The sequence below is a fragment of the Sparus aurata genome, chromosome 8, assembly GCF_900880675.1.
Source record: "Sparus aurata chromosome 8, fSpaAur1.1, whole genome shotgun sequence".
Classification (NCBI taxonomy): domain Eukaryota; kingdom Metazoa; phylum Chordata; class Actinopteri; order Spariformes; family Sparidae; genus Sparus; species Sparus aurata.
Genome location: NC_044194.1, coordinates 22,450,734 through 22,477,031, shown reverse-complemented (window position 1 = coordinate 22,477,031; position 26,298 = coordinate 22,450,734). Strand labels below are relative to the sequence as shown.

Below are 26,298 nucleotides of genomic sequence, written 5' to 3'. Positions count from 1 at the left end.
ACATCACACACTTCTGGATTTACTGCCGTACATACCTGGCTGCACTCTCACTATAAAGCCGCAGGGATGACAGCAAATTATGTGAATTTCAGTTAGGAGCTCTGCTAGCCAATCATAGCTTCTCTCCTTTCATGCGTGAGGGGAGCAGATGTGTCCAGAACATTTTACCCAGCTTTAACGGCTTATCTCTACAGCCTGCGTTCAGTGCACATGTAGAGAGAACCATCCACCTTGATTTTCTGTAAATGTTTGCATGCAGTTTTATGGGCCTTCTTTCTTCAGAATGAAATCAATTCGGCGAAGAAGACAAATGTCTGACAACGTGGGACCAACGTGTGTAATGTCAGAGCAAGCACACACTGTAAGTCGATTTAGGCGCGGCAGATCTTTGAGCGATGGCTCTTCTTCGTTGACTTTGTGTCAAGATGACAGGAGGATTCTGACTGAACCAAACTGTCATTCTCTTTTATTTTTTTATAATGTTGTTTTCATATAATTACAGGCCGTATAGAGAGGATATAATTTAAACTGCTGTCTGATCTGGTTTGTTTAACATGTAAGGGGCATTAGCAGCCACCACCTACTGACTCATACTTTAAACAAACTTTTCAGGGATAAAGCAGGGTAGTGTCAGTGAAAGTGTTGAGTGAAACTCCCATTGAAAGTGTTTGTAGGACTATGACATATAGTTATTGTAAACAGTCAGTTGGTGCTTTGATGCATCTTGAGGCGGAATTTAACCAGGTGTTTATCTGGTGAGCTTTTTTAACAAAAACGTAAACCTGCATCATCCCCTGCAGACTAAAACTAGGATTTTGACCGGCTGAACTGTGACACAAAATTCATTCATTTGCATTCATCTGTAGCATGTTTCCCCATGGGATATATTTTTATACAGCGTGGTTCCTGTTGAAAGAACCGCGATGCAACAACACAGTAGCTGCAGCAGTTTTTATGATTATTAGGAACTGTCAGTCAGTTGGAATATCACCTGAGATGATTTTTCCTGGTGGTGTTATTGTTGGTGCAGCCGTTGCAAAGGTAACTGCATAATTAGTATTCTTCAGAATCGTAATTACTGTCATCAGTTGCCAACCAGGAACTGTCAATGAATTAAGTTTGTTTATGGCCTTGGGTTAGGGACCGAAAAACTGGATCATTTCCATTTTCTTTAGTTGTAACTACCAACAAAACGGTGTGAGCTGTCTGCCATTTGTGTGGCCAGGACAGACAAAATTGTATCCTAAAGGGCATAAAGGTAACCAGTCTTTATGCCATCAGGGCGTTTTTTTTTTGTCATGCATTAACATTTACTTCATAATGATAATGTAAAAGCAAAAAACTCAGATTTCGTACCATCATGTACAAATGTGGTTCACGGCATGCAGAGGTTGAGGAATAACTGACAAATTACACATTTGTACAATAAAACATTGCTTGCTTATCACCCCTATCTGTCATCTAAAGACTGATCGTTTTGGCGAGCTCTGGAAGCTCTGCAGAATTGAATTACATCCCATCTGCCCTTTACATGGCGCTTTTCCTTCGGCCTTTCCTGCTGCTGATGGATCATTGTTCCAGTCTCTTCCTGTTGTGGCTCAGTTTGACAAATATATAGTAACAGGAGGAACGTGGGAGGGGGACTCTGCCTTGAAGATTTTGAAAATGACATATCTGATTAGCCAAACCGGCAGGGAAAACGTAGGAGGTGAAAGTATGAATGTGTGCAACTGTGGATTAGAAAACAACACGTTGCAGCAAAGGAGCAAGCATGGGTCACCAAACTCTTGCTTGAATAAACTTAAGAGCAAAATCCTGTTGTACTGGTCGAGGTGCCTGGAGATTAGACATGGCTCAGCTCACTATGATCTTTTGATCCCTTTCACTCAGTCCCATTTGTGAAACACTCTAAAGCTTTATTCACAAAAGAGGAGGTTCACTTTCAAGGCTGCTGTGTTGTTTTGGGTTGGGCTCGCCCTAATCTCTATTAAGAGGGGGATGTGGGTCCATTGCATAATGTGGTCTGACTGGCACAGAGGAAAGGTAGGAGGTCAGCCAAATGAACGGCAGCTGTTAATGGATGGTAAACAAGGGCAGTAAAGTGGGAGAGACAGATCACAGGCCTACAACCATGGAACAGAACTGTCTTCAGCACCAAGTACTTCCCCATTTGCCTCGTGGAGTTTCCCTATAAATCAACAAAAAGTATGCTTACACTCAGCAATAAAAGGCATTGTGTGTCTCCCTTAGGTGTGAACATTAAAGGCTAGGGTTAGCGGCTAGAACATTTGCCAATTTTTAGCAACACTGTTTAATCTGTGCATTGCAAACATGGACGTGTTATTGTTTGCTGGCCGGCAGTCTTCCTCACTGCCATCACCAACTGTCAGTCAGCGGAACAGTGTGAAACAGACAGCAGGTTTCGCACTGCTCGCCTGTTTGTGCAATTTTTGTCCTCATGCGGAGGCATGAAATGGGCAATACAGGGACCCACTTGTAAAACCATTGCATGCTAGTTTTCAGTGGCTTCACATATTACCCTTCAAGGCTTCATCCATCATGCGCGATAACCATCTTACTCTCAGCAAGTCTCTAAAATATCATAGATTGTAAGATACCACCTACCCTGTTCTAGGTTCTGTTCGAAATTGTTTTGTTCAAAGTTTGATAGTCATTTGTAACTGCATATACTTTAGTGTGAGTATGACTATACCCAGTTAAACTCACTATTCCAATCAATCCTCATTTACTTATTGATCACCAGGTTGCAACATTACCAAAAGTTGATAAAGGTTCTCATCCAGGTCATGGTTAGTCTAGGTGATGTATCGTAGGCAACTGGACTTGTTTCAGTTTCTTGAAGACGTTTCCCCTCTGGCCAAAAAGGTGTCATGTCCACTGATTTGTTATATGACGACATCCACAGTGAAACATCGTGATGGACGATGACGTTGTTCTTTGGGGGATGCTTACGAAGTGTAATTGTCATGAGGCCAGATTTGCTCATTTACACACCACTGTAGTCAGCACTGCCACTCTGACCGGCTGAATTCACCCAGGACTCAAATTGACTCTCACATCCCTGCCTGCCAAGCTGCCGCCGAACATCCCCGCCCTGGTTTGAAAGGGTCCTTATCTCTGCATCACGTAGTCAATGACCGCCAGCCATCTGTATTGGCATCATCAATACATAATCTGTTACTGAGCAAAGCTGTTGACAGACTTGGTTAAGAGCCAAACTGTATCAGATTACCACACATGACACACTCAGATCTTGACATCCAGGTTATGATAACATCTTCTTTTTTAAATTAAATCAAAAATGCTTTTATCAAAGCTCCGCTCGAAGTAAAATGATGTTGTGACATCAACATCAACTTTTCTGACGTTATCTGAAATCTACCTTTCTCACGGCAAAGCTGGGTGAGAGCCAGCGTCTGCAGAAAGCTCACTGGTAGTCTGAAACATGTTAAACCAGTTAAAACATAACGACAGCTACTACTCTGTCAGTTTCAGGTATCTGTAACCAGATGCCCTGAAACAATTTGCAATTTTAAAGCACCTTTCAAGGGAAACAAAAACACTTTACACATCTGGAGGCTCATATTCATAACACGAGAGAGAAAGTAAGACGTTTTTGCCAAGGGTAACAGAAGATCTTTAAAGTCACAATAGATGTGATGTTGCGGATTCTGGGCTGTCATCATGTAGGCATGACAGAGGGCTGCAGGATCCAAGACAGAATGAATGAGGGTCAGGGTGATGTGCTGCCAGGGCTCGTTGCGGAAGAGAACGCCTGATGCTGAGCTGACTTTAATTTACTTTTACTTTCGTGTTTGATTCACATGTTTATTATTAAGGTAATCGTATACCCAATCTATCTTTCTTTAGTAGCCCTTAAGCCATAGCAAATAAAGTTAAATTAGATTGCAAAAATTAGACCTAAGCATCAACAGACAATAGTCCAGTCAACACTCATGTTATCAATCATTTTAGGCCCTTTACACAGAGGAAATGTGTGCAGGTCACAGTGGGAAAAGCACATGTGCAAGAAATAAAATGAATATTGGCTGGGTGCCATTTAGATGCTTCAGTTTATGTGTCCTGGTGCTGTGCCTGCTGGCTCATCATCGCACTGGCACGGCTTAGTGAGACGCTTGAATGGAATGCTGCCATTGTTAAATTTCGCAGTAACACTTTGCTTTTTCTGTGATGACAGGTCAAAATGTCAGCTATCAAAAAGACCCATTGTCTCTTAACTGCCGTTCAGAACTCCCTTTTGTTGACTACAGCTTGACATGAGTGTAATGTTTCTAATTTGGAATCAAGGAATTTCCTGTCGAATCAATGTAGTTCACAAACATGCGTTCAAAAGACCCACATATTCAGCTGCCTCACTCCCAGAAGGATTACAGTAATCAGTCGATCAGTAATTGTTGCGTTTCGTTTGAGCTCTGTATCTCATGCTATCACACTGTTCATTGCATGAACTGATTGCTTCCATTTAGTCCAAACCACACTTTTGCAAAGACTTGAGACTATAAATAATAATGGTCAAACATGACCTGAATCTAAGAGTCTGTCCAAAACCAACATAATGCTGATCATACACCCACCTACTTGTTGCTGTACTGAAACATGAGCCAACAATTTTTCTTTTTTTGCCAGCAAAAGCTCAAAATTGCTTTAAAAGCACTGTAAATCACAACTCATTGTTCATTGCTGACCTGCAATGACACACCATATGCTTTGTGATCATAACGTCCATTGGCTTATTTTAACCCAAACTGTTTCAAAAACCTGTTGGTGTGTTGCAGTGTCACCTGTAAAATCTGCTATTTCCTGACTGATGACTGCACCATTCTTTTGTCCATGCTGGTTACAATCAGTTGATTGTTAGCTATACACTAAAACATACTTCACCAGCATCACCTGTTGTTTTTATTTCGTGTGGAAGTTGTGCCTAATTGTCAAAACTTTTGCTTTGCAGATTTGGATACGGATTTGTGTCCATTTACTGCTGTTCATCACTCTTGGGGTACATTCAAGTAAATTTGACGTCAACCCAGTGACAGATGACATCTCTCGACTCTCTATTTTGGTAATGACAACACCATTTGACTTTAATTTTAAAGAAATGTAAAGAAATTCAAAGTCCAACTCAATGTTGAATGTAAAATAGAGAGTGTTGCAAGTACAACATGGAACAATGTCCCTGCTTTATATGACACTGTCATTACATTCACTTCCATGGACAGTATGCACATAAATCCAATAAAATCCATCAGCACTTATAACTTGCTCAGATTGATTTTACAAGTGATAGGTTGTGTTGTGTTTTTTTTTTTTTTATCACATCAGCTCTTAATCATGACTGCCAATTTGGCTGCAAGTGATAATTATTTTCATTATGGATTTATCTGCCAATTATTTTTATGATGACTCAATTAATCACGTATTCACTAAAACGTCAGAAAATTGTGAAAAATCCTAAATTTATCAGAGCTCAAAGTGATGTATTTAAATGTTTGCTTTTGTCCATTCAAACACTCTCCATTTACTCTAACACATGAAAGAGGAAAAGCATGAGATTCGGAAATTAAAGAAGCTGGAAGAAGCAATTATTTTGGCATTCCTGCTCGTTAAAGTGAATAATCAATTATCAAAATTGGTTGCAATTAATCCTCTTTTGACTGACCAATTGATTTATTGACTACCATTTGCAAAGCTAATATGTACAGAGGTCAAAAAACATCCCATAAAAAAAAGAGAGGAAATCAACCTCAAGACGAAGAAGACATGTAAACATACATACATTGGACTCAGCAAAAGGAAGAATTAGCCTAAGTGATATGCTATCAATTAACATACAGGCAGATTTTGAATACGTCATTGTGTGTTCACAGTTTTTTTTTTTTTTTCCTAATTCAGGTTTATGTGTTGTGCTGCTACTTTTTAGGATTTCAAATTTTTCTGCAATTTATTGTTTTTCTTCCTTTTCTTCTTATTACAGAGACAGAATATTCCTAAAGATTACAGAATTCCTGTACATTACGTTCCAAAAGAAGAGGTAAGATATGGTGGTGTCCACCCTCAACTAATGAAGGGGAATGCTACAACTTTTTGTCCATCTTTTTGTTGGCTTGCAACCAACATTTGTCAAAATCAAACCACCAGATTTCTGTGAAGTTTAGCATATTAACACTTCCAACTTGAATTTTCATTCCAAATATTTTGAATTTCAAAGGATCTCCTTACCATTACACATGCTGTCACAAACTTTATGTGCACACACTTGTGGTAACCGTTCCCTTAGCTCCATCTTGATGCCAACTTAAACAACTTGGCCTACTTTTTGACTATTGTACAGTGTAACTATTGTGTCATTTGCAGTCTTAACTGTTACAGTAACATCTGAATGGGAGGATTATCAGACTTTGGAGGATATGCACTCTTTCAAAGGCTCTCTTGTTACATCTGATTTGCACAGTACTGAACAATGTTCTTGCCATTGCTTGTTTCATACCGTCTCTGCTCTTTTGTTTCCAGGGTGGGATGTGTTGGGTGAAATTAAACGTCTTCTACTTGGAGGAAAGTTTACAAGATTTAGCACATAAGTTTGGAAACATTTCATCCAACAGAAAAGATATTAGCATATTCATCCAAATGCTCCAAGAACTACGGCTCAACTTGGGGACTCTGGTAAGTTCACATCATTGCTGCACCATGAACATATGATTGTGTCCAAGAACAGATGGAAAACAGTTATCAGTGTTCGGTAAAATAAATAGCTGTGTGTCTTTATTCGCCATCACAATGAAATGTCTCTCTCAGGCTAGGTGCACCTCATTGAGCAATCAAGATGTAGAGCTAGAAAGGACAGGAGGGGAAAAGGGACAATCAGCACAGGGTGCACATACAGCCTTAACATATGTTTTGCAGCCTTTATTCAAATATTTAAAGAAAACTATAAATTGTCATCGTTGACACTAGTAAAACGAAATTTGATTTGTTCAGTATGACAGAATATCCAGATTGGTTCTTTGTCGTTACCGCTGTAGCCAAGTGGTGTGCTGGAATTGAACATACATTCCCTACAACGTAGACATACAGACTATGGTTTTATGTAGCTGGCATGACCGACAAAAACAACTTCCAAACCTTTACTACAATGCCACTGCATGTTTATCGCAAGATGAGCCCGACCAGCTACCCAAAAATTTCTTTTGATATTTTTATCTCTCCGAAAGAGACGTCTCTATGTTTCCTTGGCATGGATCTCGCCGTAAATGTCAGTCAATCCTTTCATCTACACCTCTTGAAATGAACGTCTTGAAGATAAGCGTGCCTTTTTTTGTGTGTATTTGTCCTTGCAGGATCTGATCATGTATGATTTTGAGTGCCACTACAGGGAAGAGAGGTGGCAGACAGCGCGGTACTTTGACTTCGTCAAAGACTTCCTCATAGCTGCACAGAATAGAGAAGATTCAGATGACTGTGATCCTCCTCCCTGTCCCACCACACCACACACAACAACAACAGAACAATATTCAAAAGGTAAACATTTATTTATATGTGGCCTGCCTGTTGTTTTTGTTAACAGGTTTGATATTGGTAACTTGGCATAAGACAAAAGGGTGAGTTTGTTTGGCAGTCTTTCCTCAGAATCAATGACTGTACCTTTGATTGATCATCATAATTTAAACTTTTAAAATATATGAGAACGACTCTAGCCATCTTTACTTATACAGTACATTGGTGCCGACACATTTAGCCGATCAATTGATTTGATTAGGAAAATTCTGAAGAGAAAATATATTGAGGTTTGAATGCTTAGTGTTTTAGGTCTCTGTCAAAAAGACAGATAGTTTTCAGTGATGTTCTGCCGGCATGTTGCAGTACTTTTATCCAGTTTTACAACTCTACTATAAACCCTGTCAGTTGGGATTTATCAATGTTTGGCTGAAAGTTGGGCAGAATATGGTTTCCTTTGATCACAAGGACCTATGCTGTCAATCTTCTCTGGGATGACAGCATTGGCCGAGACAAGCTGATGGAGAGACAAAAACAAATACATTTTTAAAAAAAACACCAGACACAGCTGTGAGATCTGCCTGCTGTGAAGAGAGGCTTTGATGTACATGGTATGACCTGAAACCTTGACCAGATATTAATGTCTGTGCAACAAACTATATGATGGGCACTCACATCCATCCCATCTGGTTTGTTATGCTTTAAGCCAAGGGATCCTGTAATAAAATGAGTGGGAAAAGATCTGACCGCTTTCTCTGGATAGGGCTGATGTTTCGACACCACGCTGAGTTTCGATTTGTCTCTTCATGTGGTTTTGGAAGGGTCGGAACTTAACGCCAATATTTTATTTGGCAGAGTACAACAACAGGGTGTTGACAAATTGGACGGGATGGGGCCCAGTTGTGTTGTAGAGTACATAAACAAAAGTCTCACTGCACAGAACAGCCACAAAGACTGTGTCCTCACAACTGTTACTGGTTAGAGTACAGATGTCAGTGAAGCTAATTACACCACTTCTGTTTAAGAGTTAGTTCGGAGATAAGAGTCTGCAAGTCAGTGAGTGTTTCACAGCACAGATGGGTTTGGACTGAAGCTGGCTTCTTGAATCTGTCAGGAGAAAGATCCGGCAGCCAACAACACATTCTGTGATTGCGGCAGCCAACAGTAGATAATCCTGAGAGCGTTGCTTAATATTTCCTCACATTAATACCAGCAGAATATCAAATTTTACTGTGGAACAGTCAAGCTTTCAAAAGGTCAAAGAAATCACATATTGTATCTCTAACTTCTTGTTCATTCATAGAGATATATGCCAACACTCATAGGCAGTGAACCGAATCAAAAGAATGAATATTGGCAGTGTACATTTCCGCAAACCATGGATATGTTGAAACTTATGTAATATTTATAGATTTTTTATGTTGCAACTTATGTTTCTTGTGGCTATGGTCAAGTTTGAATCTTGTGTCATGATAGTGCTGTGCTTATGGTCTGGTTAGGTTTAGGTGCAGAATCCACTTGGTTAGGGTTAGAAAAAGATCACATTTTGGCGTAAAACACCTTTCATCGACACAAACACAGCTTGAAAAGGAACCTTTGTCTCATAAACTCAGTGGTCCCTTGTTCCTCGTTAGAAATATCCAGTGGTTTCACGCTTAATTTTAAAACACTGGAACAATGGTCTCTGGCTTGGAAACGTTACGCCCAAGTCCAATAGAGTACTGAAACCCGGCAAACATGTTCACAGTTCAGCACCTCCATTTCCTCTTCTCGAAGTAAATGGTTTCTTTGTGAAAAGCCTTAAATAAGCTCTGTGGTTAACACAAGTTTAAGAGATGTTCATCATGACACCATAAAAAATGTCAGTTAATACCTCGCATTTGAATTATAGTGTTTACGCGTCTTGTTAGCAAAGGAGTTTGCTAAGGTTGTTGGGGACATTGACTGTAATAACACAGAACATGGAGATCAACTCTTCTGATTTTAACATTACAGCTTGTAGATTGGTCAATTTATAGTGAAGTGTGTATAGCATAGTGTAGTAAGTTGCTTAGTACTGCTCACATTGAAGTTATAGCCCAACATTAGGATTTTAGCTGCTGGTGATCACATTTTCACACAAAAATTATACAATAAGTGGTGATTATCTTGCTGAGCAAAACGTTTACGTAGCATAAACTTGTGTTTTCAACAAACCTTATTTTCAGCGATAATCTAATTGAAAATTCCCATAGGCTTTTTGATGCTAACTTTCGGGTTAGCCTAAAAAAATATGTCATCCAGCAGGACCCTGCTACCATCTCACCCAACTGTGACACTACTACACCCCCTCCACCTCCTGACTTGAAAGTCAGCTCATACTCATACTTACATCTTATACACACGTAATGTGAGAGTGGTTTGACATGTTTTGTACAGTTGTTGATATCAAATACGACACCAACACATTTAAAGATATTCGGTTTGGAGAATTGTAAAATGATTTTATTTTTTACATTTTATACCGATGACTAGGCAGCGACCGTTTTTAGGGACTGTTCCCTCAGAAAAAAAAGGAGTTGTTTTTCTCAATGCCTGTTGATTATCCAGCTCGACCAGAAAATAGTTTCTGGGAAGACACATTACCGTTTAGTTTTCCAGAATTCATATGCGTTAAATTTCCCTCCAAGAGCACCATACTGCGGTGGCTGTAAAGTCCCAGATCACAAAACCTCATCTAAAAATGAGTGTGTTTGCGATTTGGGTTAACCGACTTTTTATGCCTTCAAAGTGTTTTATTGGGAAAACAATTAGCGGCAGTTGCTGATGTAGGTCACACTTCCCACAGACATTTTCTTAGTTGCTGAACAGATTCAAACCAGCAACATTCCGACCAGCTCTCTTCTCTTTGGGCTATTGTGAGCTGGCTCTATTTAGGCCAGATCTCTAGCGGCCGGTTTGAGAAGCTTTTAATCCAGGAACCATTATTTCTTCACAAGAACTTTGCGAGATAAAAACTCAAAACGGTCTCAGTGCTTAGACGGCCCATTGAGACATGGCTGAGTCACAGGACTGAGGGAAGATGTCCCCAGGCAGCCTATGTGAAAAGGAAGAAAAGGGCCGAAACCTGATTGTATACGTGTTGATTACAGAGCAATCTTCCAATCTTCCCAAGCGCTTTGCTTTTCTTTGCCAGAGTGGTCGGATCAGATCTTTTATGTGTGTGCGTGGGGGTGGGGGTAAAAAAAGGCAGCGTTGAGTTGACTTTTTAGCACTTGACAATGAAATGTTTTCACCATACAGCACTATCACTCCACCCTTTTTTCAGCCCTCCTCCTGTTTTTTTTTTTTTTTTGCTCGTATCCTCTTGTTACCACAAACTCACCTATTCGCCTCTTCTTCCTCTTGTTTTGCTCCCACAGAAACAGTCACGTCCAGCACCAAAGACTGCGCTACAGGCTGCACACCGCGTAAGTTTGCAATTCTGAGTACATCTGAGAAAACAAGTGTCACTTGTGTGACTGGGTTGTAAAACCAGTCCAGATGGTGTGTCAGAGTGGTAGCTTTTGCCAGCTACATTATTCCGCCACATTCTAGAGCAAAACACCCCCATTCCCCTGGAGCCGCTGTTACTTGATTAACAACACTCTGCAGGGTAAATTCCTCATCCGTGTCTTATCTATGTGTGCTCCAAAAAAGACCCTTACATATATTACTTGACTTTCAAAAGTTACTCTATTTCAGTGAATGGATGTCCCAGTCATGTCAATGAACCAACATTAATTTTATTTATTTTGAATATTTATTGATTAAACTAAATTACTGCAAAAATCCCACCGTGATGTAAACTTAGTTTAATAAACACCTCTTACCTTAAGGTAAGCATCGTATTGTTTCGCACGCTAGTGTAACTGAGCGCTTTCGACCTGTAAAACGGAGAGTAGCTGATGTGGCTGTCTGGAATTATGAATGAATCTATGTCGGCATGGATTGATTTTAAGAACATAGTAATTAAATGCAACCTTAACATCCCCCTCCACTCAAAATTATGATTTCACTCGGATGTTTACACTTCACTGTGTAGATTGATGTAGGCTATAGACTGATGTAGGCTATAGTTTGACACTATAAGGCTGTTTTTCTCATTCATCTGTTAAAGGCTTTCTGTGCTCAGGTTAAATATAAGTTTGATGACGTGTATGTCGCAGCGTGATTATGTGACCTTGCATCTATTTTGGGTGTCAATCATGGCTCAATATGAAATTAATTTGAAGTTGAAAGTTAAAATCTCGAGAACTCAGACACTGGGGATAGACCTAAAACATTTGCAGTGAAACATAAACAATTAAGATCCAGACTGTCTGGAGCGCACGGACTGGAATGTAGTGACCGACGGGACTGAAAACGTCAATGACGCGGCGCTTGCCATCTCTGGGTACATAACATTCTGCGAGGACGCAATTATTCCCAAAAAGACTGTTAAGATGTTTTCCAACAACAAGCCCTGGGTAACCCCAGAATGAAAACAACTTCTTAACCAAAAAAAAGCGACTGTTTAAATCAGGTGGAAACAGAGAAGAGAAAAGGACAGTGCAGAAAAACATAAAAAGTATTATCAGAGAATGTAAAGCAGCATATAAACGTAAATTAGAAAGCTTCTTTAGATATGATGCTAGGAGAGCATGGCAGGGGGTTCAGGCAATTACAGGATACAAGCCTAAAAAATATCTCATGGCAGTGGATAATAAACTTGATATGGCCAATGATTTGAATGATTTTTATTGTAGATTTGACATACATGATTTTAGGGTTGAACAGGATTTGGTTCATAAAGAAATCAGTGGTATGAAGTGTGTGGACATTGACATTTCTATAGATGATGTCAAGTCTTATTTCAGACTTGTAAATCCCCGTAAAGCAAGTGGGCCTGATGGTATTAGCAGCAGGACATTAAAGATGTGTGCAGATCAGCTGGCACAGCCCTTTCAAAGACTGTTCCAGCTGTCAATAGACACTGGCATAGTTCCTTGTCTGTGGGAAGAAATCTCTGATCGTGCCCGTACCCAAAAACAACAAACCCAGGGAATTTAATGACCTGCGCCCGGTTGCCCTTACATCTACAGTAATGAAATGTTTTGAAAAATTATTCTGAAACAGCTCTTATGTGAGGTCTCACCACTTTTAGACCCAAACCAATTTGCATATCGTGCGGAGAGAGGGGTTGAAGATGCACTGCTGACCTTGACAAACAACATATATGAGCACCTTGAACAGGCAAAGAGTCTTGTCAAGATTGTGTTCATAGACTTCAGCAGTGCCTTCAACACAATCCAACCGCACCTGATGGTAAAGAAATTGGTACACCTCGGGGTAAATCCAAGAATAGTTTTGTGGATTTATGACTTTCTGACTAACCGTTGTCAACGAGTCAAATTCAATTCATGCGTCTCATCCCTAAAAGCCATAAACACAGGGGCACCACAAGGGTGCATCCTGTCCCCTATCTTATACACCTTATACACTAATAACTGTCAAGCAGCCTCCTCAGATCACACTTATTTTAAATATGCTGATGATACAGCATTAGTGGGTTTTTTAAAGTCTAACCCTGCATCCCTAGAGGGTTTTGAAAGGGAAATGCAAGGTTTTATGAAATGGTGTACAGATAGTTTCCTTGTGGTTAATGCAAAGAAAACAAAAGAGATGGTCTTAGATTTTAACAAAAAAGGAATAATAGTTCCGCCCTCAAATATTAGTGGTGAAGTAGTAGAGCGGGTCTCAACATATACATATTTGGGTGTTGAAATTGATAACAAACTGACATTCAAAGAATGTGCACAAAATAAGACCAGGAAATTGCAGAAGAAGATGTTTTTTCTTAGGAAACTGAAACACTTTCAGATAGATAGCTGCCTTCTTCAGATGTTTTACAAATCTCTCTTGCAGAGTGTCTTATCCTTCGGTCTTATTTGTGCCTTTGGAAACATGTATATTCAGGATCAAAAGAAACTGCAAAATAGCCAGTAGGATCATTGGAGTTGACCAAGTATCTGTTTTTTTAAGAAGTAGCAGGCCAAATGGTAGAATCCTGCAGAGGAAAATTAGGACCACAAGGTACAATAAGTCTTTTGTGCCTACAGCAATTAGACTGTACAACATTAGACAAAACAATTCCTAAGTATTTTAAACTATTTCAAATGAACATTCAATTATTTTATTTATTCACACATGCCTGTCATGTCTTTTCATGTTCTTGTTATTTGGTCTGTCCTGTTGTTGTTTGTAATGTGCAATGGCGACCAACAGTTTCCCACTTGTGGGATAATAAAGTTTACCTTGACCTTGACCTTGAGTGAGGAGAAAATATATTATCCGCTGCAGATTGTTTTTGGATGTTTAAATACATGTATGAGTGTTTTTGGATGTTTAAATACATGTATGGAGGGACTCAACAGAGCCCAGCTGTAACAGGCATAAAAAACAAACTGAAGTCTCTTTAGTGAGGATTTGTTTCTAAAACCGAGGGGAGAAAGTGATATTTTGTTTTTCTTCCCTGTCACAGATCACGACCAGCACTTCCTGCCTGAGGTGGTGGAGCGAAGCCTTCTCTCCTTACTGTTCATTCCACTCCTAGCTCTGGTATTCCTGCTCGTGTGGAAGGTAAGCTGACCTTGGACCTCTGACACAAAGCTATTTAACTTCCTTAGCTGAGATATTGTCGGATTTATTGTCAGGAGATACCGCTGTGTTCCAAGGAATTTATGACAGCCGGCGACTGCCTTTTAACTCCTTGCATATGCTGTGCAGACTGTATTAATCTGAGTTGTGTTGATTCGAGCTGGAAGTGGGAACTTTGGCATTGGAAAAATTGTTTTCTGCCCCCAAAAACAGGTCCGATCACGGAGGAACGAGCAGGATCTTCATCAGAATCCTGGAGAAGATGGACTCTTCACGGGAACAGAAGGGACTGCACCTCCACTAGATGCTGAAATATCAGAAAAGTGAGCTGCCTTTTTCTCTTTCACAAGCATTTTAACAGGAATCTTTTCATTTGCCTATGATATGGCACGTTGAATCACCATGAACCTTTACAACATCACTTTTTGAGTATTTTCTCTCAATGATTTTGTGATATGGATGCATCATTTTAAGCGCACTTAAAAGCTAGCACTTGATCAGAGCATCGGAGAAACAGAGTGGTGTACATGGATGAGTGAGCTGCAAGAAACCTTAAAGGAGCAATATGTAAGAATTTTAGTAAAAACAATTCAAGATGTAACTTAAAAAAACAGAATGTGATGAAACACTAGTTTTGACATCATGTCAAAGACGTAGCTGTCATTAGCTTGTTAGCACAGTTGGCCGTGCGGTTAGCGGTTTCTCTGATCATGGGTGGCCATTTCTGACGTATTGCACCTTTAAAGTACTGCAGATAAAAGTGCTATAAAATGTAGCCAGTTGCCAAAATAAAGTCAGCAAAGAATAAGTATCACAACTGGAGAAAAAAGCAAGAGCACTTCGGGATGACAGATATGCAATGGAAATTTTGTTTAAATATTTTTTAGCAACCTTGTGCATTCTTCAAACCCTACAGAAGCAGAAGATTAATATAAAAAAGAAGATCCTAACAAGCTATTTAAAATATTTAAGATGTTCCCAAAATAGCCCTGATGGTGTTATCAGTGTCGTTGAATGGTTGTCAATTGAAAAAAAAAAGTCCCCAAACTTCATGAAAGAATGCTACTAAATTACAAGTCATACCTCTTAAATAAGGTTTCACATATCTGCCCAGGAGGTTAACCTGGCCCTGAATATGAGAGGTACTTCCTTCGCAGAAAGAATCTGTCACTGTACACTTCTCAACACCTGCTTGGATGAAAGTGAATTCTTAAATCATTTCGTCCTAACGAGCTAAGCTTTTACTTTGCAGGAATTCCCAAGCAAAACATTAAGCACGGAAATGGGATTAGTTTTCGACAGCGAGTGACCCTGAGAGGTTTAACCTCTTCCTTCTGCACATCAGTCAGTGTCAGCTGTGGGAGTCGAAGGCTGAAAAATGTCTGATGTTTTTCTCTCTCTATCTCTCCCTCCATTTACAGAAACAAGTTGAACGTCATTGAAACAGTGTAATGCTTCTCTACCCTTCGATGTTCTTCAGCGTAATTGGTGAGATTTTTCACGTCGCGCTAAATTAGAGTGACAAAATAAAACTTGGAAATTTCAGAAAATAAAGAAAATATTGTTTGAATCTTTGTGTGACTCCAAGCTCTAAAACCCCTTTTCACACTTTCTCCACAGGGCTCTACTCTTTTCTCCTGTTGGTGTCAAAAGGTGATGCAAAACAAACATGAAGCTTAGTTCCATAATGAGATCTCCGAGGTAAAAAGGCTCATTTTTGACTGCTCTCCAGATTCACGATGGCAGATTCACAAAGCCACCACTCTTCTGGTTAAACCACGCCTGCTACCAAATGGATGAGCTTGCCTTTCTTGTAAGCCTGCATTAAACCCATGCTTTTGAAAAAGACTGAGATTTTAGCAGAGAGAAACCACCCGTACCACACCCCCACTTGGATTCTCTGGCTCCCGCAAATCGTCCACCCACAGTCAGACTGGCCATCGGGAGAGAGGGGAGGGATCTCGGTGGCCCGGTTGCACTGTGGGCCACTTGAGCAGTTCGTTATACTATACATTATAAAAAAATGAGTGTGAGAGAGATGCAGCGTCGATCCATATCCACCTCCTCCGCCCCTACCCCCCTAATCCCAGCAGTAAGAGTACGGGAGCGCATAAAGAGGTGGACTCATCACAGGCTCCGTCCCTGCTGCATCATAAACTCTTTGGGGAAAACTTTGCTTCTCACTCAGTGTGTTACTACAGTCTGCCTGTGTTTCTGGGCCCACCAGTTCATCTTGAAACAAGCAAAGCAGAGAGTGACTGACACTGGTAATCTCTTATATGAACTGAGGCATGAATTACTACCTCCGGTGACCCTCACGTTAACCACATCCTCAACAGCTCAGTCTTGGGTTTTCCCAAAGAATATAATGTAAAACATTGTAGTTCCAAGGTGTAGTCACATTGTCTGGTTATAGGCATGTACCCACGGGGGGTGTGTGATGTATTTATTTATTGATGGCGGCACTGAGCTGCTGCTGGAAATGTTTTAAGAGATCATTAAAGAGCACCTCTACTAATGGGTCACATTTAAAGAACAATCTGTATACTAACACGTCATGAACCCTTAAAACACAGTCGTAAACAAATTACATTTCCTCATATGATTTTGTTGTCGGTATATGATGATTGATTTAGGCTGTGTGAATGGATTACATGGAGAGGAAACAAAGACACAGTTATGCAAGATATGCTGCTTTGACTAACGTACATTTAGACCATTGAGATCTGCCATGACATTCTGCTCACGAGTATCAGGGATGACTTCTGTGGATACAGGATTTTTCTTTTTTTTTTCTTTTTTTCAAAAAGTTAATTCAGAGCGTAGGTGTCAGACACACGTAAGACAAAGATGGGTCTCCCATAGTAAATGTTAGCTCAACACTGCCTTTATTTTTTACTTATCTTACCTTTATGCTCGCAAGGCAAATGCTGTTACAGGTGAGATTTTGGATGGCCATTCCTCTCTGAGAGGAAAACCAATTAAACCACTGTGTATAATGTATAAAAAGAAGAAACTCAGAAAATAATTAGAATCGATATACAAATACTTTATGATATAAAATCTTAAATTAAGCTATTAAATCTTGACTGTTCACTGAATGACCAAATATATTCACAGTCCCAACCCATTAACCTTGACTGTTAACTCACATGGTGTAATCTGTTCACACTGACTTTGCCTTTGTTCAGTATCAGTGTTGTGCTTGCATAATAAAACCCATTAAAGAAAATCTGACAAAGCTGGTTAGCGCATTTATCAAGACTCAAATGCTAATGAAGTGCTGAAGGATGATTCCACTGGTGGTGAAACGTACGGACACACACCTTAGTTGTTTTCACGATCCACAAAGCTTGCCACATGGGAATGCCATGCAGAACTAAATATCGATTTTGCCTTAAAGTTGCGCCATAATACACTGTCGAAGGAAGTGCACTGTCATCTCCTTCACAAACTGAACTGTCACACAATGGTGTAACTTTCAAAGTCTTTTTTTTTTTGAGTGGTGAGTTTTAGAGTTTCTTTCAGATATACAAGGGTCCATGTGAAGAGTAGGGGATCATTTACTGGTAGTCAGTAATACAAACACTTGACACGAGGTTGTTCAATCCACTTGTATCTAACTACAGCAGCAGCAGAAGCCCTCAGGCTCATTCCAATGCTAAATCAATGTGCCCCTCCCCTGCTTGCTTTATCTTATGCACATTGAGATGTGATAAGTTTCAGTGCTGGAGGTGCTCCCTGTCTCAGTGATAACAGATCTTTATCAGAGCCATGAGGAGAAAAGGGTTTGAAAACATCTAAGTAGGGGTCAACTCCCACAAGGCCTTGCCCAATGGCAAAGTGACGTAGATCAATAATGAATGGTATTAAATCATTATCAAGAGTATTAATGACAATCAGTCAAAGAGGTAGGAGTGTAGACAGGGCACGCTGGCTGTGACCTTTCCCATCAGGCTGCCCTGCTGTGAATAGCTGACAATTGCATCATTGCAGGACACAAACATCTGTTTCTGTATCTAGCTTGAGTATTTCTATCATGTTTGTGGTCTTACATTGTACCATGTCCATTCTTGGTTCTGTGCCTTGTTTGATTAGTGTGATTGACTCCGTGTGTAAATGTCAAAAGCCTGTCTATATTTCCCTGCGGTAGAGAAGTGGAGAGATTATTACAAGGCAGATTAGAAAAATCTCACCACAGTAACCCAGCAGATATGATCCCCAATCACACTGTTTTTTTATACCAGTTTAGTCTGCTTGACCTGTGCCCAGTTATGATCCAGACAATCTTTTTGGAAAAGAATAAACTGCGGTGGTTGTGACACTTCTGTCCACGCGTTACATTTTAGCCTTTGTGACCTTTAGGAAAACACTTCAACTGGTAACTCTGCTTGTTTCATGTGTATTACTGGGACTATTTGTTGGGAAAATTTTCTTATTGGACCCAAGAGTATATTGTGCAAAACTGAATCTGTGTTTGAAAAAGAAAAAAGAAAAAAAAAAAAACAGTATACCACATTGGTGTTCATATAGTTCAGAGCAACAGTACCTTTCAGCATCAATGGCTGGAATTCTTTGGTGTGGTAAAGTATTGTTTGTTGTGTTGAACTGCAAGATAACCTTTTTTTTATTCAAAAATGCATTTTTGAATAAAACTCATAATTATTATCACTATTAATGGCAACATATTACCTGTGCCATATTCTCTATGGCATGTTATAGCTAAGTCTGTGTTAGAATGAGTATACCACATTGGTGTTCATATAGTCCACAGCAACAGTACTTTAACAGGAATATCTTTAATAACTGGTGTGGTAAAATACGGCTGTTTTAAAGCTTTTAACCAATTATCTCTATTCAAAAATGCATTGTTGAACAATATTCGAGCATACTATCTGTCTGTCAGTTTAGACCTGTTACTCTTTAGCTTTTGCTTCTCTACATGAAGACTATTACATGCAGTGCCCAGTATTCTGACATACACACAGGGCTAATTGAGCCATACACAAACAAGGTATACTTTTCAAAAGTTGCTTTTATAAATAGTCTAGGAATATCATGAGCTGCAACAGGTCTAAGCTGTGAAAAAAAAAAAAAATTAAAACATGGTCTCCCATTTTCCTGTCCTTGCGAGAGCCTCAAACAGTGTGTATGTCTGATGCATGGAGGCCAGAAACCAAGCGATTTCATGCATTAGTCGAGAGAATGACTGCCCTTAAATACTGTTCCTATGTGGGTTGTTGTGTGGTCTGAGAGCAAGCAGAGCTGCATCCTGAACAGTGCTTATGGGCTCGTGTGATCAAATCCTTCCCACATAAGTGGGTGAATCAAATGGCTCTAGGCAGGAAATAAGTCTGGGTGCCAAAAAGCAAATGTAATTATTGCCCAGTTGGTATTCTGGGTGAAAACTCTACTGTATTCTGTATTTTTGTATAAATGTAAAGAAACATATATGAGATATGAATAAAGTACACGTATTCAACTGTTATTTATAGGTTTGTTTGTTATTTTGTTTCGTACTTAATTAATCAAGCCTTTCTCTTTTTTCAAAGTGGGAATCAAACTTGGGGCACACTCATGCGGAAAACATTTGCTTTAGCTGAAATAGCACAGCTGCAGACATGTAACTGCCCCTGGGAAAGAAATCTACAAGTTTCAAACCGCAAGTTAAACCAGGGGGATAGGTTTGCATTTACCAATATTTCAAGAGGGCAGAACTGTCCCCACCAATATTTTTGCAAACTTGGTTAAATTATATTTGTAGTCAAGTCAACAAAAACCTGGCCCCCTTGCATCAGTAGGGGCTGAACAATATTAAGTTTCAGCATTGACATTGCGATGTGCACAAAAGTCACGCCTCAGGACATGCAATGACAAGTAAGGCAAATTAACACAAATGCTAACTGCTGAAGCTTTATTGCCTCTTGATATGTAAGGATATTTCACACAGTTGTCATTTTCCAGGACGTATTTACAAGAGAAGTTTGTCTGATGTTACATAAATTAATCTGATTTACGGGTTTTTTTGATACACATTTTTTGAGTACGTCGGTTTTGATCAGCAGGGAAAGCTACACCAGCTTTACCCCCGCCTCCATAGCCAGCTCATAATAAAAAAACAAATTGACAGACTATTTATTTATTTAAGTGTATTGAACTCAAGGAAGAGTCTCTCACATGCACAGTAAAATTAAATTTGTATTTTTGTTATTGCAGTATTGGCTATTTACTCTATTGTTTTGTTTGGTTTGATGGTAACATTTTCTATTTTCAACAATTTTATATTCCAGTTTTTTTTTTTCACATTGCGGAGAGAAAAAATATAGCCCTTCCTTACCAGAGATTTAAGACTATTCAACAAACTTTTGTTTTGTTTAGTTTTTTCCAAAATCCAGTAATGAGAATTTAGACCATGTCCAACAAAAGCTTTTCCTCCTCAGCAATATGCTTTTTAAGGTCTTTTTTTTCCACTTGACTGCCTTATTAGATTAATTTTCTTAAGTTGTCACATTTCATTCACTAAATCACACTGAGCTCCAAGGATAACTTGGGAAAAAGCTGCCAAGAACAATGTGTCATGAGTCATGTCGGTAAGTTAATAAAGAGAACAATGCTCTCTCTTAAAAAGTGGTAAATCACATCTTTCTCACCCTTCATCTCTCCCAGAAGCATATAACTGTGAAATGCAAGTCCCTTTTGACCCCTCTTGACCATGGTTTAACAAAGCAATAACAGATACTTGCTTTAGTCAGCCTCCTGTCAAACACAACCTCACAATGTTGCCAACATCACACAGCTTAACACAACCTTGAGTATTTTATTGCTTTTCCACTCTTAGAATTCAACATAAACACAGAGATTTTTCTTAGTTTTGATAAATTGTATTTCTTACAAGAAAAGAATGTGGCATGCTGTGACTTTTGCTCTTCGAGTGCCAGTACTGTACTACTTTCTACATCTAATCTGTTTCATACCTTCATGGATAATGTTTCTTCTTCTTCAATGATTAGGGATATATTATACTATATTTTGATAAAATCTTTTGTAAATTTATAAGTACTGATCACATTTTGAATCCCTCTACAATTAACCTCATAAAGCCAGTTCAAAATGTTTTGCTTTCATTGTCGTGGTCGGAAGACCGCTTCTACAGATAGTAGTAAATTATGCTTTACCTTAGTTATAGTGAAAGTTTGCTGACATCAACAAGAACTGAACAGCTCATAATGAGCTGAAGGATATAATGATAGACCTCCCATAGATAGAATATGTCCCGAACCTGCTCTATACAAACACAGTTGACACCAAATAACTAATTTAATGGAGAACAATTTGGAGAACTCTGGTGAAAGGAATATGATAAAACAACAAATTGTGTGCATCTTTTTCATCAGGCCACCTTTGTGGTGATTGCAAAGAATGTTAATGCTCAGAAGTGGTTCTTAAGTCAAGTGCAGCATTATGGAAATGTTTTTGCTGCATTTCCAGGCTGTTCTGGACTTGTCCTTTGCTACACTGTAAACCGGAACGTTCAAAGTAATTAAATAGATTAAGTACTGTATACTCAAAGTTTTAGAAAAAGTTCTACTTACTTTATTATGTCAAGTTGTAATTTTGACTAATAATTTTTGATTAAATGGAACTATTTTGTATTTAAGTGAGCATAACTTAAAAACATCACTTAAGCACAACTTAATAGAATTAAGTTATTACATGCTAAGAATGATAAAGTCCTGTTATTTCTATGGTTTTAAATAGGGATTATTCAAAAATAAACTTAATTTATATAGCACATGCTAAAATACAATAAAATCTCAAAGTGCTTCTCCAAATAAATAAAATCAGTAAACAAAACAGTAACAATTCGATTGGGACAAATGTCTACAATGCATTTGACATTGGTGGAGGACAAAATGTATTTTATTTAAGCATCAGTTTACTCTAGCCTATATGTTTTTTTATTTTTACTTAAGTGTTGAGCAGCTGCAGGGATAATGTTTTATTTCGAGTTAATCTCTGATTCACCCTCCGAAGCAGCATACTACACTGATTCCTTACCTCTCTTTGAAAAAACACAGAAGAAGAAAAGTTTGAACTGCAGAGATTGTTGGCGGCCGGAAGCAACAGAAGACAGAAAGTTCGACCTATGCGGCAGCAGTCAGGACTTACTGTAAGTTTTGAAGTTGAATATTTATTCACTTTTACTTATTTAACGCCATGGATTGTAATAAACTAAGTTTACAGCAGAGGCAAAACTCCGCTGGCCACCATGGTGCTCCCTAGCTAACCAATTACAACAAATGTAATGGTCAGCTGCTAGAACTAGCGAGCTAACATTAGCTAACCTAGGTTACAACCTAATCTTTCAGAGGATCCAAGCTCATAACAGTATATTTTGATATGTGATGAATGTATTTCCCATCATTGTATCTCTCTCTTCCAGTTTCAAGAAGTCAAGACTTAAGAGTTGAGGAAGATATAACTGGATATGTGATAAAGATAAATGGTGTGTCATCTGTTATGTTCCATGTGTTAGTTTGTGATTAGTGTCTCTTTTTCATCCATTCAGGATGAGTTTGATGAGCTAGAGCTTGATGATGTTGCCGTGGGCCTCCTTACTGTCATCAGTGACCATGATACAAGTCCAGTTCACTACCACCCTGTGAGAATCTCTGTCGTCACTGAAAGGAATTAGCCAGGTCGCCAAAAGCACTTTTATAGCTGATAACGAAAGCTAATTTAATTTGTGTATTATGTATTATTATTTATTATTGTTTTTGATTATTTTCCTGACTATCTGATTAGTTGTTTGGTCAATATCAGACATTTGTGAAAAATATCTATTTCCTAGGGCCTAAAGTGACCAGGAACACATTTGGAAGGCTAGAATCAGAGAAATTTTAGTTATATGAGAGAGATATTAAGTTTGTTAAACTCAATGTAATTGAGGCAGTCAATTGCCTCAAAAATTTTAAGTTTTGAATCACATGTTTTTAAGTAAACAAACTCAACATATGTGACTAATGTGTACTTAAAACAATGACAGCACAAACTAATAAACATTGAGTTTGCTTAACATAAAATGGTGTGGTTGTGTACTTATTTTTTAAAGTTCTGTGAAGTTATTCCAGTGGTTTTGAAAACTGGGAACTGTAAGTCATATTAACTGAAAATAATTTAGTTGCCTTAACAGAAAACTTTAAGTCATATTAACTGCAAATTTTTGAGTTGAGCTAAATGAGCACTTTAATTTAACGGTTATCAAAAGTAGCAAGTCATCCAACCTTTAAGTTCTGGAGAATTTTGACTTTTGAGTTCATCAACTCAAAAAAATTGAGGCAATCGATTGCCTCAATTCTTTTGAGTTCTGGTATCTTATTCGGGTTTACAGTGTAGTTTGACTGACAGAAATGTATCTGAGTCCTTTGTTCATGATTTCTACATCACTGAGTAAGTGTGGTATACTACAAGGCTTAGTTATTGAGCCTTTTTATTTTACTTTTTTTCTTAAAGCTGCACATTTGGACAACAAACTGTGGTACTGACTGCAACTGTGTGTTGCCATTTCTAACACAACCTCACACATAAAACAACTGAAAAGGTTGATTGACACTGACTCCCAAAATACATCTTACTAAAAGAAATAAGTAGACATAACTCGTTGGGGTTACTCATTCACCTGAATTAACTGAACTTGAAAAATAATAATTGATGTAATAACTCTTTTGTTTTGAGTGCTGCTCAAATATGGAACATTTTAAGTACAACTTATTTATTCCAGTGTGTTCCACTGACTTATTAAACTTAAGTGTAGCTATATAATTTTTATTAGACTTTATAAGCTACACTTTCTGTAATTTTTTATGTTTTTATGGCTATGTCTATTATTTATAATTATTTCTGTTGATTATGCAATGCCCAATTAAAACAAATATTTTCTGTGACATAATTTGAATGATCACAGTGTAAAGATTTAAAGTTAATCACAGAAAATTGGCATGAGTCAGTAAGCTTATGAAACACATTTTCGTTCAACTTATTTTTTTGATTGTGTCTCAAACAGTTTGTGTGTCTTTTAACAGGCGCAAGATCTTTACATTTGGGAAACCCATTTACCAAAAACAATATCAGTAATCCTGCCAGACCAGTTCACGTTGTGGTCTTTGTGCACAGAGGAGGACAGTTTGAACTTGTTTTTGCATGGTGATTGTAATTAGCCCTCTGTTTTTAGTTGGGAAACCCCGTTTCCTGGCTCTTTTTTTTCAACGTGAGCAGTGGACTACGTTTCACCTCGTGGCCAGTGTCTCTCTTCCCCCCCCACCCCGGCTGACGGCGAGGAGCGTCTCCCCCCCCACACACACAAGGGTGTCTGGCAACTTCGTGGTTAGGGCTGGTTTTTATTGGATTAGGCGGGTTCTAAGATGTGATTGGGCTGGAAACTGTCAATCTGATCTGGCAACGCTGCTCGTGGCCTTCACACACAGCGACCAGGAGAGGAGAAGGAGCCGAGACTATTTTTGGACATATTTTCATCGTAAGCATCAACTCCGGGACAGCGGACCCTTGCTTTTTCACCGAAATTGGATCACTTTCAACACATTACCAAGCCGGGAGCCGTTTTATTGTCTACTTGAGGTAATGTTGCTCTGTTGTGCTTTACATTGAATGTAGTTTGAATATAGTGTTAGCAACTGCTGCTAGGTTGCAAAATCAATAAAAACTTTTTTTCTAAATTTAATAAGAAAAATTTTAATAACCGCATGCCTTTTTAACTAACCATGGGTGAGTTTCGTCATCTGTTTTATTCACAGTTAACACTGGTAAGCTAGCAAAACGTGCGTATTTTTTCGAGGATGTTTTAGCGCCTAAAATGAGTCTTCAGCTCCCTGTCTTTTGAACATGTTTTCGTCAAAGTCGGGTTAAATAAGTCCAGCAATTGTGGCGTTTTTACCCTACACCAGTTGATTTGTCAGGAACAAATAATGTGGAAATGTAAATTGTGCGTTTTTTCTAGTAACTTGAAAATACAGTTACTGAGACATTACAGACTTTACCATGGGCAGTATTCAACAGTTTCACCTTTACCATGCCGCTACAACAGCTGCATGTGTACATTTAGTAGTACTTTTAATTCATTAAAAGCTGATGCATTAAACCAGGTTTCATGGGGGGCGCCAATAGACTAGCGGTGGCTTTGTGTTTGAATCCAACCCTGGGCCCTTTGCTGCATGTCACCCCCTTGGTTTAAAAAAAAAAAAGTCATTTATTTTTGACAGACATTTTTTACTAAAAGGTTCTATGGTTCTGGTGGGTTATCTGTTTGCTGCATGTATCTGGTGGTATTCATCTGTTTTTTAAGAATACAAATTATCTCACTGATAATGTAAAACTTATATTTCAAAAATGGTTCACCTGGCATGAAATTCGCAGTTTTCCGTAAAATTTTATCACACATGAAGTTTCAATTATGCAAAATCTTTTGAGGCAGTCAAAAAAGTGTCTCTAACACACCTGAAAAACCGCTGACCTGACCATACGTTCTGCGTTTACATGAATCATAATAAGTCTCCATACAGACATACTTATTCCTAGCTAGCTCCCGCTAGTGGAAAATACAGCTCTGACTAGTCAAATTTGGGACACTTGGTTAAATGTTGAATATCTAGATAATGCAGCCCCATGTAGTGAGCTGAAAAGGAAGTACAATACATTTGTCACATACCAGAAATACTGTTTGTGAGCTTGGATCAACTCAAAGATCAGGCTGTAATATATTTGATGTTAGTTTGCTCGCTGCTAGCCATTACATTGCACGTAATTGATTAGTTAGCATGGTTGCCAGTGAAGTTATTCCATGGCGTTATTTCTACTGATATGCATCCCAGAACACCACAATACACCTCAAACAAAAAATCAGTAATGGCCAGTGTCACCGCTGATTAAGTTTATTGTGCCGATGGCGTGATGTCAAAGTGCAACCAGGGCACACTGGTGGCATCATTGCTGTGAGACTCAGCATGAGGTTCAGTGTCAGCTAATTAGAGTACTTAGCATAGTTGTAGTCTACTAACTGTAGTTATAGCAAGTATAGCTTAGTGTCCCAAATGC

General features: G+C 38.8%; 1 protein-coding gene across 1 annotated transcript in view; it reads left to right on the top strand.

Moving 5' to 3' along the window:
* kitlga (kit ligand a) overlaps positions 1-19,678 on the top strand; it is a 35,347-nt gene extending 15,669 nt beyond the window's left edge. The window contains exons 2-10 of the mRNA XM_030426412.1: positions 4,991-5,101; positions 6,014-6,070; positions 6,550-6,702; positions 7,377-7,557; positions 10,935-10,982; positions 14,075-14,172; positions 14,404-14,513; positions 15,612-15,678; positions 15,811-19,678. Of these exons, the coding sequence (XP_030282272.1) occupies positions 4,991-5,101; positions 6,014-6,070; positions 6,550-6,702; positions 7,377-7,557; positions 10,935-10,982; positions 14,075-14,172; positions 14,404-14,513; positions 15,612-15,642 (789 nt within the window). The 3' untranslated portion in view covers positions 15,643-15,678; positions 15,811-19,678. The remainder of the gene's footprint in view (positions 1-4,990; positions 5,102-6,013; positions 6,071-6,549; positions 6,703-7,376; positions 7,558-10,934; positions 10,983-14,074; positions 14,173-14,403; positions 14,514-15,611; positions 15,679-15,810) is intronic.
* The last annotated feature ends 6,620 nt before the right edge of the window (positions 19,679-26,298 follow it).